Raw genomic sequence first — 11,778 nt, 5'->3', positions numbered from 1 at the left:
GCATCAGATCTAGAGAGATGCTATATGTATATATAACATATATATGGAAGCTGATGAAGTTTTCGTGCAGGATAGGTCTTTTTTTTTTTTTTTTTTTTTTTTTTTTTTTTTTTTTTTTTTTTTTTCTCTCTTTCCTTTCCGAAAGAATTAAGTAGGCAAAAAGGCAGTACCTTTGAATTGCAAAAGGGCCTTTCGATCAGGAGTGTTTTTATATTCGCAAGCTAGAATAAAGTTCAGACAGATGAGTTTAAAGATTATTTGGAACCCTAGCTAATTAGTTATTATATAAAGGTGATTAATATTATTTAATATTCGCCCATTAATTAACATGCTTTCTTGTCTCCAAAACCATTCTTTCCTTTCAAGCTAAAGTGGCCAACAAGTACACATGACTGCAAGCCATTCTCCATTAAATATGGCTCATGCCAATGTGATATCGATGCTAGCTAGCTGCAAAACCCAGCTTGTTTGATACGTCCAACGTCTGTAATATTATTGTCTGATAGTGGTCATGATACATAGCTAGCCTTGTCATTATCCAATTCTAATTAATGTTGGATTTGATCGTTGTGATTAATTAGGGAATAATTGATCATTAGCTAGTAAATTTCATCTTAATTTCGTTTTATAATTTTAAGTAACATTAATTAATATATATATATATATAGGCCACCTTAATTTAATTTGGTAATTATCCAAGTCTCAGAAAATTATAATTAATTAACAACAAAAAATTATAAAGAGAAATGGATATTGAAATGATCTTTCGTTGATGAAAATGGTTTTCAGTCAAATTAAAACTTTTTTTTTTTTTTTTCCACAAAGCTAATACATGAGATAGAAGCCTAGCTAAAATTGCATATTATAAAGGAGTTAATGGAGATCAGTACTACAGACTATATTATATTATATATATATATATATATTTTTAATTATGGGCGGTAAAGGTACGGTTGGGTGTCATAATAATTAGAATTTGGGTTATGTGGGGTCCAAAAATGCACATTTGCTTGATCGATCGAGGTCTACAGGTTGGTGCCTATATGTGACAGAAGAAAGTGATTGAAAGTGATTAATGATTATACATAAAGATTAATTAATGATAATAATACAGTAGTAGTAGTACTACTGCTAGACAAGCTAGCTAGGCGCTTTACCAGCTTCAATGCTTAAACAAATCAATCAAAGACGTACTCACTCCAAAAGATTATCAACTCTTAATTTGTGCTAATTCCTTTAATTATCAATTAAGTCTGATCATCTTCATCTAATCCAGTACTGTCACTATCTTTATTTTGTTCCATTTAATTTTGGAATATATATGCAGCTAATTATTCCTTGTCGTTAATTCATTATTTGTCTTTTTTGTACCTTAATTTGTATTTTAATTAATTCTATTTGAATAATGAGATAAAATGAGATAGTTTTAAATAAAAATTAAAAGTTAAATAAAATATTATTTTTTAATATTATTATTATTTTAAAATTTAAAAAAATTGAATTATTTATTATATTTTGTGTGAAAATTTAAAAAAATTATAATAATGAGATAAAATGAATTGAGATAATTTTTCAATCCGAACGTGGTCAGTATGAGAGAATATTCCACTAATTCACGTTCACCATGAGAGAATATAAAACAATAAATAAATTTGGTCAAGATCAAGATACTGAAAAACAATATATATGATCAAGATCAAGCTGACTTAATATTTGATTACATGATATATTAATGATCCACAAAAACAATTACTTATATAAAACGAAATAGTAAAATTAAATAAATAAATATATGATCAGTACTCTTGGTAAATTCAATATATAACTACACTCATGTTGTACGGGGTAACATCTCTCATGCACCAAACCCGAGGGTCAATAATGATCTCATCCTTTTAGTAGTATAGCAGTAATAGCTAGCTAGCCATACTAGTGATATATCATTATATATTGCTGAAAAGTTACCCAATTAGGAAAATAATTTGTCTAAAACGACATGAGGTGGTATTCCAGCTTCCATCTACTGCAGCCCTGAACTACTAAATTATCAAGGCAGGCTGCATACCACTCGTTCTACCGTTTCTGTTTAGAAGTAGCTAGGGTTGGGTTATATATGCCGAATAAATAGTACTTTAGACTTTTATTTAAGTCCGATGGAGTACTTACATGCAGGGGATTATCATGCATGACGAGCTCATCCATTAATTTCCTTTCTCCAAAATCTTTATAATAATGTAAAAAAAGTATATATAAATGTAATTAACGTTGATGTCGTTAACTTATTGACCTTTATAATGGTTCTGAGCAAACATGAACGATGGAAGCAGATCATCACTAGCCTGAAATATACCTTCCAAGTCCACCAAAAGTTCATGATGACATACACACGCACGCATATATAAGACAAAATCACATAGAAAGCTTCCATATTAATCATTCCCAATTAATAAACTTCTCTTCAGAGTGTCCGTTATAATTTCCTGAAAATCCATATTCCTGCATCAGAGCTTCCAATATTGTTAATGTTACCATTAATTAGTAGAGTTAAGCACATCAGTTCAATGCCAAGTTCGACAATCCAAAACCTAAATGATCCGTACAAAAGGAGGGAAATCTTCGGACAGGAGGCGTTCGTGAATAACTCTACGTGAAAAAGAATAAGGCAATAAGCTGGCTAGCAAGCATGACAATATAATAATATATATATATATATATCAAGTGATGTTTTGCATAGTGGGTATTAATGATATATCAACCCAGAAACTAATGAAGAAGAAAACACAATCGACAGTAGTACTCATGATGATTCATTGTTTTTAAGGCTTTGACGATGTAGATCTAACCAAACACTTTTTAACTAAAATTCCTTCTTTAATCATCATTCTCTCAGATCCGGGTAAGTATAGATCAATCGCAGTCATCACTTACAGAAAGAATATATTCAGAAAAGGAGCTATATATCTATGTACTATATATATTATCCAATCATAAAGAAATAGAGAAATGGGACGTTTGGTTTACAGTAGATCTTTTGTCTAAAGATATTGTAAGATGGAATCTAATTTGAAATTATAACAATTTTTATTTTTTTGAATAAGAAAGTACAACAATTTCGTATGGAGGAGTAATATAGAGTTTTATAATGAAAAATTAATGAAAGCTGCAGCCCATTAAGGGAACCTAATCTAATTAAGAATACATTATAATATGATCCACCCCACTCGCCCTCTAGTGTTTATAAACATGGCGATCATAATGCTTTGCACAAAGCCAGGAAAGCTAACAAATTAACGACAACACCCCAGGCCAAAAGCTCAAGATCAAGATGACAGGTACTGGTTCTCCTTGTGGAGCTTGCAAATTCCTGAGAAGGAAATGTGTTAGGGGTTGTGTTTTTGCTCCATATTTCTGCCATGAACAGGGAGCTACCCATTTCTCTGCCATTCATAAGGTTTTCGGGGCAAGCAATGTATCAAAGCTGCTTGCTCACCTCCCTGTGAGTGATCGTTGTGAAGCGGCAGTCACAATCTCATATGAAGCTCAGGCTAGGCTTCGAGATCCTATTTATGGCTGTGTTTCACATATTTTTGCTCTCCAACAGCAGGTTTTTACCCTTTGACTAATTCACCCCTGCAATTCTCTCTTTCATTTGATAATTGAAACCCTAGTTCGTGTTAACTCCTAATTTAATCAATTCATGCTTTTCTTGGTAATTTTCTGCAGGTTGTCAATCTACAAACTCAACTAGCATCTCTAAAGGAATTACAAGCAGCTCAAAGCTTTCTCAGTGGCTCTGGCAGTGCAAACCCTAATCACGAAAAGTATCATGGAAACCCTTATGATCACTCGCAAGATTTCCAAAGTTGGTTTCAGTCAGAAATTACCAACATGATGCCACAATTCAGTACAAACAATATCACCAATAATGCCTCAGCAACTCCATACAACGAGAATGTGTCCGTGGAGAACTCTAATTTTGGGAACTATGGAAGCTCAATCATCCCCGAGCTGGAAAATGCCTCATATGCTTGCTATCATGAAGCTGAGGCTTCTCATTCCATGTCTTCTCTTGACTTGCACAAAAGCAACATGCAATGGACTCTCCAAGACACTGATCACGACCTTGATGATCAGTCACTCGGCTTTGGCTATATTTAGCATTTATATATGAAGGGTCTGGCCTTAGTACAAGATCAGATTATAAGCGGTGAAGGCGACTTGTCAATTTTGGATTGCTGCTACATAGTTTGAAACATGCACCCTTTTGTTGCCATAAATTAGAAGTTAGAAACCCTAGAAATGTATATACAATTGGAAACCCCAAAATCAACGCTAGCTATGATTGTTTTGCTTAATCTAGTGTAATTTTGATAGAATAAAAGTACTGTACTTCTTTCGCAAAACTGGAAGAAGATCTGCTTTTGTTTGAGCCCATTTGCATGCTTGTTTACTAGCTAGTGAAGTCCCAAGATTAATTTTGACCTAATGCCTACAAATGCCTACTAATTTCTTAGTCTGAATACACACACACACTATCCCTTGAAGAATCATAGTGGCAACTTTAGAGAATTTTCTGTCATGGTGGGTAATGATATTATTTTGAAGTAAAACATCTACCGATCTATCAAATCTACGAGCAGCTACTAAACTTTCAGATAGATAGCTAGCTGTTGTTCATAATCTAAAGATAACCGATTAGCTGTATTAAAGTTGCTCCTTAGATACTGAGATATTACTATTAATTAATGTTGTATTGTTTCACGTAGTAAATGATCAATTCCTCAAGCAACTAGCCTTTTTTTTTTTTTTTTTACCTAATTCTCACACTGAAGAGGCTTTTGGAGAATGACTTGGTTTCCAGTACTGCTGCAGGAGCCTTTTATTTCTATTGAGTAACTATATATACATGACCATATACTAACGGTCTTCTATATATTTCCCCTTATCTCTAGGTTTCCAACGTGTTATGGCATGGATGACTGATATCATGCATATTGTTCACCGGAAAGTTGCAATATTGCATATGAGACAAGCTAGGATATTGATCCGCCTACAAGAAAATTATTTATTTATCATCAGTTAATTTTAACGAAATAATTATTTATAATTAAAATTAATTACAAAAAATCTTTTAATTATAATAAATTAATCACAAAAATCTATTTTTTTTAAGTGCGGTATCGAACTTCTTATAGTTTCATCTTGTTTTTACGCCCTCATGGTAATGTTAACATATCATGAATGACTGGAACTAGTTTTTTTCCCCTCCTCGTCGGCAATGATGGGTACTGGAACAAGTTAGGTGATGACAATTTTAATTTCATGAAAGTTCACATTTTCCAATTTTACGTGTCAGTATGGAGATTATGAATTAAGTACGTACCCTGTTTTTGACTAGCATATATATGCGATCCCAAGACAAGATTCAGCTATCTGTCAGGTCGCTCAGGGAATAGCCTAACTTTGGTCTTCATCGGTTCATTCACCTTATTTGTTTCTTGTTTTTTTTCTTTTTAATTTATTTTCTCCATTTCCCAATGCTTCAGAATTACATCTAAACACACGTTTCCGAATACGAAATAATTTTCCCAAGTTAATTTGTGTCAGTATGATCTCCTCACGATTTCCCATCCCTAGGGAACTTTTATATATATATATATATATATATGACAAGCTCTAGTACTGAACATTTTATTGTTTGCTTATCGTAAGTCGGCCCAAATTGTAAAGCACATTGGAAGTTGATCTCACGTTTAACTCTATGGCTGTGTTTGGTCTCGTGAGTTTAACTCATCTCAAAATAATTATTAATAAATTTTATTATTTTTTTAATTTTTTATAAAAAAATTAAATTCATATCAACTTATTTTATATATATATATTTTTTTTATAAGAAGAATCACTAACAAAAATGAAAACCCTAGAAGGCCATCGTATCAAGAAGCAATCCGAAACTGTCCAAAAATTAGTCTGAATGTAAAGAGTACAAGTATTTATACAGAAGAAATGGACTAATTTGCCCTTACTAAGAACTAAAGACTAAAATGCTCTAAAGAAAACTTTACAATATAAAATACCAAATATCATAACTGTACACGTGTAAAAGAATAATTTTACAACTAATGTAATAACTTTACAACTTAATACCCCATTCAAGATGGAGAGTAAATGAAATGAACTCCCATTTTGGAAATCAAAAACTAAAATTGTTGAGAGCCCAAAGGCTTGGTTAATATGTCGGCAAGCTGATGTTGAGATGCAAGATGGAATATTTTGATGATTCCAGCTTGGAGTTTGTCTCAAATGAAATGGTAGTCGAGCTCAATGTGCTTAGTCATTTCAAGAAAAAAGGATTGACAGCAATGTGAAGTGCAGCTTGACTGTCACAAAAAAGATGAGCACTATGAGTATAAGGAATATGAAAATCAGATAGAAGGCTTAAAAGCCAAACTATTTCACAAGTAGTGGATGCCATTACCCTATATTCAACTTCATCTGAAGAACAAGAAACAATATGCTATTTCTTAGTCTTCCAAGAAACCAAAGAATCACCAAGAAAAACACAGAAACCAGTGGTTGATCTTCTGCTATCGGGACAAGAGGCCCAGTTTGAATCTGCAAAAGCCTTGAGAGTTAGAGAATTATGTGTTGGAAAAAAAAAGACCAAGACCAGGAGCATTTTTTACATATTGTAAAATCCTGTGAGCTGCAGTCATATGAGGTAGTCTAGGGCGATCCATAAACTGACTAAGCATTTGAAAAAGGTAAGAAAAATCTGGTCTTGTAAGAGTAAGGTAGAGAAGTCTACCAATCAATCTTCGAAAGACTGTAGGGTCAGGCAACAAAGCACCATCATTTTTACTAAGTTTCAAATTTTGCTCCATAGGGAAAGAAACTAGTTTACAATCTAAAAAACCAGCATCTTGTAATATTTCAAGAGCATACTTTCACTGACACAATGAAATGTCACTGGGTGATCTGGCCACCTCTAAGCCTAGAAATACTTGAGGGTCCCAAGATCCTTCAGCTTTAATTTTCCATCAAGTAAATATTTCAAGGAATTCACAAATTCCATATCATTATTGGTTTTCAAAATATCATCAACATAAACCAACAGAACAATAAAAGAGGGACCAACAGACTTAGTAAATAGTGAATAATTAGATCTGGATTGCACAAATCCCAACTCAAGAAGAGTGGTAGAGAACTTAGAAAACTATTGTCGAGAGGCATGTTTGAGGCCATAAATAGACTTATTCAGTTTGCACACTTGAGACTCCCTTTTAATATGAAACCCAAGGGGTAATTTCATGTATACCTCTTCTGAAAGATCACCATATAAAAATGCATTATTGACATCAAGTTGAATAAGATGCCAATTTTTTACGGTAGCAATAGCCAACAAAGTTCTGGCAATGGTCATTTTGGCAACAAGAGAGGGTTTCAGAATAATTTAAACCTTCTTTTTGTGTATAACCTTTAGCAACCAGCCTTGTTTTATACCATTCCACAGAACCATCAGCCCGATACTTGATCTTATAAACCCATTTACAACCAATGGGTTGTTTACTAGGAGGTAAGGGGACAACATTCTAAGTATTATTTAGTTCTAAAGCAGCAATCTCAGCAGTCATAACATCTATCCAATGAGAGTGCCTGACTGCCTGATGGTAGAACTTAGGCTCGATGTCAGCAAAGATAGCAAAAACAAAGGATTTATGACCAGAGGACAAGTGATCATAAGAAACAAAATTAGAAATGCCATATTTGATGGAGGAGGAGATGTAACCTGTTGTAACTAATTGAGAGTGTACAGTGGAGGAATTACAATAATAATGCTGCGAATAACCAAGAGCTCCTCGGATTCTGGTGGATCTTTTTGGGGATAAAAGGTAAAATATGGTTGGGAGGGTGTCGTTAAAGCTTCATTAGGGGGAGAAACTTCATTAGATGAGGTAGTAACATCAGGGGAGAAGCTTCATTAGGTGTAGTTGAAGGTACAGTAAACATATCAAAAGTGGAGGATTGAGAGGGAATAGGAAGAGGAAGAGAGAAAGAAGGGGAAGACAAGTTAGAATGAGAAGACTGAAAATAAAAAATATGTTCATGAAAAATGACATGTCGGGAAACAAAAGATTGATTTTTTTTAAGATCATACAATTTGTAACCCTTGATACCAAAGGGGTAACCAGAGAAAACACAGAGCCTAGCTCTTGGATCAAATTTTGTTCTTGCCCTTTATAAAGTAGATGCAAAATATAAGCAACCAAAAATCCTCAAATGGTCATAGGAGGGAGATAAGTGACACAAAATTTCAACATGAGACTTATTATGAGTAATAGAATAAGGTAATCTGTTAATTAAATAAGTAGTTGTTAAAACAACATCACCCCAAAATTTGAGAGGCAAATGAGATTGGAACAATAAAGCCTGAGCAACATTAAGGATATGTTGATATTTCATTTCCACAACAGAGTTTTGTTGTGGAGTTTCAACACAACTATGTTGGTGGATGACTCCCTTAGAAGCAAGATATGAAGATAAAAAAAGAAGTCAGTACCATAATTAGTTTTTTTTTTTTTTTTTTTTTTTTTTTTTTTTTTTTTTATCTTAGTACCAAACTAAGTTTTAATCATTTTGAAAAAGGTTTGAATGAGAGAAGAAACTTCAGATTTATGCTTGAAAAGATAAACCCAAGTAGCCCTAGTGCAATCATCAACAATGGTTAAGAACAATTTATAACCTTCAATAGTAGGGACTGAAAAAGGGCCCCAAATATCACAATGTATAAGGTCAAACAATGAATGGGTCATTAGACATAATCAAATTAGGCATAATTTTATTCAAGAAAGACATTCTTGAGGGAGATGGATGTCCTAATCGACTATGCCAAAGGTGAAACAATGAGCATTTAGATGAAATGAAACATGCAGATGGTAGCAAAGTAGTAGTCTCATTACATTGTTATTTGGAAAAAATAAAGATAATTGAGGGGAAAAGGGAGTCCCTGGTTTTTGCAAAACATAGAGTCCTCTTTGTTGTCTAGCCACTCCAATCAGCCTCAAGGTGATAGTGCCAATATGTGTAACAGTAACACTTTGACCATTAGGTAGTTTGACAAATGTATTTTGAACTGGAGTAAATGATGTAAAAAAAACTAGTAGAAGGGACTATATGGTCGGTAGCTCCCGTATCAATTATCCAACTAGACTTATAAAAATTAAAAAGAAGCATTACTAGAAGATTGAAAAGCATAAAATGTAGAGGAAGCAATACCAGATAAAGAGTGAGAAGAAGCTACAGTATTGACCACATGACTGGAATCATCAGGCTTAGGCTGAGGATTAAAAGTGATCATAGTGAATAATTGCTTATATTATGCCTCAGTCAAGGAGAATGAAAAGGCTGTTGGAGAGTTGTCATTGAGAGTAATAGTGTTGGCCATGGACTGCTGTCGTGGCTTTTGCTTGTACCCTGGAGGAAAGCCATGGAGTTTATAGCACTTATCAATAACATGACCAGTTATGCCACAATACTTGCATACTGGACTATCTTTTTTTGGAAAAAATTTTGCAAATCTCAATGAATCAGAGTTAGCAACAAAAGCATGAGCATCAGTAAAGGAGGAAGAACATAAATTTCTCTCTATTGCTCTTCCTAAAGAACAAGAGAAAAAAACTTTGTTGAGAGGTGGTAAGGGCTCTATCAACAAGATTTGAGCCCTAGCCAAGGAAAAAGTTTCATTAAGTCCCATGATGAACTGTAAAATGCGTTCCTTTCGAACATAAGAATTCAACAGAGTGACAGTGCCACAAGAACACAGAGGAACCAACTTGTAATTAACTAATTCATCCCAAAGAGCCTTCAATCGAGTAAAATAAGCACTAACAGTAAGTTGTCCTTGAGAGAACGAGGAAATCGATTTCTAGATCTGAAAAATCTTAGGTCCATTTTTTTTAGAGAACCATTCCTTTAGATCGGTCCAAATCTCAAAAGCAATGGTAACATACAACACACTAGCAGCGATTTTAGGGGAAACATATTTAAGTAACCACGAAATCACCATATTATTACATCTTAACCATGAAGAGAAAAGAGAAGCAGTAGATGCTGGTTTAGCAATTGTACTGTCCACGAACCTTAACTTGTTTTTGGCAGAGAGAGCCATGGTCATCGAACGAGACTAAGTGTGATAGTTGTCGCTGAGTATGAGTTGTGTGACCAGAACAACCCCAAGGTTATCGCTGGGGTGAAGGAAGAAGGGACTCGAAGCATCAAGGGAGGAAGAGGGAGGAGGCAGAGGAACGGGTGGATCAGTTGGCGCCATGAGAAGAGAAGAAGAAGTTCAAGAAGCGTCTGATACCATAATAAGAATGAAAACCCTAGAAGGCCATCATATTCAAGAAGCAATCTGAAACTGTCCAAAAATTAGTCTGAATGTAAAGAGTACAAGTATTTATACAAAGAAGAAATGAACTAGTTTGCCCTTACTAAGTACTAAAGACTAAAATGCCCTAAAGAAAACTGTACAATATAAAATTCCAAATAACATAATTGTACACATGTAAAAGAATAATTTTACAACTAATTTAATAACTTTACAACTTAATAATCACATTAATAATCAAAGATTACAGACAATTACCAAGCCAAATGGCTTGAAAAATAAAATCTGGAAAACCATTATACCACATCTCAATAGACTCAACAACCTAAGCATGTCGGGCTAAGCCATGAATAGCTTCAGTACCCACTCTACTTACATGTTGAATCTGAAAGTCATAAAAAAGACATCAACTTCTTGGTTTCTTGCAGTAAAACTCCCAGCCTTGAGGAAGACTCTGATGAAGACTGAAGATCCCTCACCATCAGCAAGCAATCACTCTCCACAAACACCTTTCTAACACCTAAAGGGATACATAACCGTAAGCTCCGAAATACAGCAAGTAATTCAATATCTTCAGGTGCAGAAACCTCAACCTCTGCCATACTAGCAGACATCATAACATTTCCATTCTCATCTCTCACAATTGCACCAGTCCCTGCTTTATGTTGGTCGCTAAACATGGCCCCATCTACATTTAATTTCAAGAAACTAACAAGAGGTAGTTTCTATCTACAAAACTTCTTTATTTCTGTACTGGGACATTGTCTTGTAGCAGAGAACAAACCTTGAAGGGAGAGAGCATGCTCCACCACCTGCTTTGGCTCGAGAACCACTTGGTCATGTATCTTCTTATTCCGTCTGTACCAAAAACCCCAAGCTATAGAGAAAAAAGTAGTTAGAGCATTAATATTACCAGTAGCTTGGAAATGCAAAGCAATTTGAAGGATAGAGCCTATTTCTTCCACATTTTGCATAAGTGGCAAGAACACATTCCACTGATTTCGAATGGAAGAGCAACTAATCAAGGCATGCACCAGATCTTCACACTCCCCATTACAAAAACAACACACCTTTTCATTAATAAGTTTCCTCTCCTGAAGATTACAATATTGAGTAGGAAGACCATCTTTGTAAGCCCTCCAAGCAAAAATTTTGATCTTACTAAGGACTTGCATTTTCCAAAGAGCCTTCCACAAAGTCTATTGTAGTCTTGCATTCGAGCATTCACCCATAGAATTCTGAGCACCCTGTCTAATTAGTCGATATGCACTTCTCACACTAAAAAGGCCATCTCTCTCAAGAGACCACAACCATTTATCAGTAGGCTGGTTTCCAGGGCAAATAATGATATTCAAAATTTCAGAAGAGGCATTTGGATTGAATAGAGCTCT

General features: G+C 34.4%; 1 protein-coding gene across 1 annotated transcript; it reads left to right on the top strand.

Annotated features, from left to right (window-relative positions):
- Window positions 1–3,325: 3,325 nt before the first annotated feature.
- LOC121253583 (LOB domain-containing protein 29-like) lies at window positions 3,326–4,158 on the top strand. Its single transcript, XM_041153579.1, has 2 exons — window positions 3,326–3,604; window positions 3,724–4,158. Exons 1-2 carry the CDS (start codon window positions 3,326–3,328, stop codon window positions 4,156–4,158), a joined length of 714 nt encoding a protein of 237 aa, XP_041009513.1.
- The last annotated feature ends 7,620 nt before the right edge of the window (window positions 4,159–11,778 follow it).

The sequence above is a fragment of the Juglans microcarpa x Juglans regia genome, chromosome 2S (genome assembly GCF_004785595.1).
Source record: "Juglans microcarpa x Juglans regia isolate MS1-56 chromosome 2S, Jm3101_v1.0, whole genome shotgun sequence".
In the NCBI taxonomy this organism is placed as follows: domain Eukaryota; kingdom Viridiplantae; phylum Streptophyta; class Magnoliopsida; order Fagales; family Juglandaceae; genus Juglans; species Juglans microcarpa x Juglans regia.
Note: the sequence above shows the minus strand (reverse complement) of the source record. Positions and strands in the feature narration are given on the sequence as shown.

Excerpts from the sequence above, each read along its gene's own strand:
- LOC121253583 (XM_041153579.1), top strand. The coding sequence starts at position 3,326 with ATGACAGGTACTGGTTCTCCTTGTGGAGCTTGCAAATTCCTGAGAAGG. Across the intron at positions 3,605-3,723 it reads TTTTTGCTCTCCAACAGCAG|GTTGTCAATCTACAAACTCA; the intron begins GTTTTTACCCTT and ends AATTTTCTGCAG.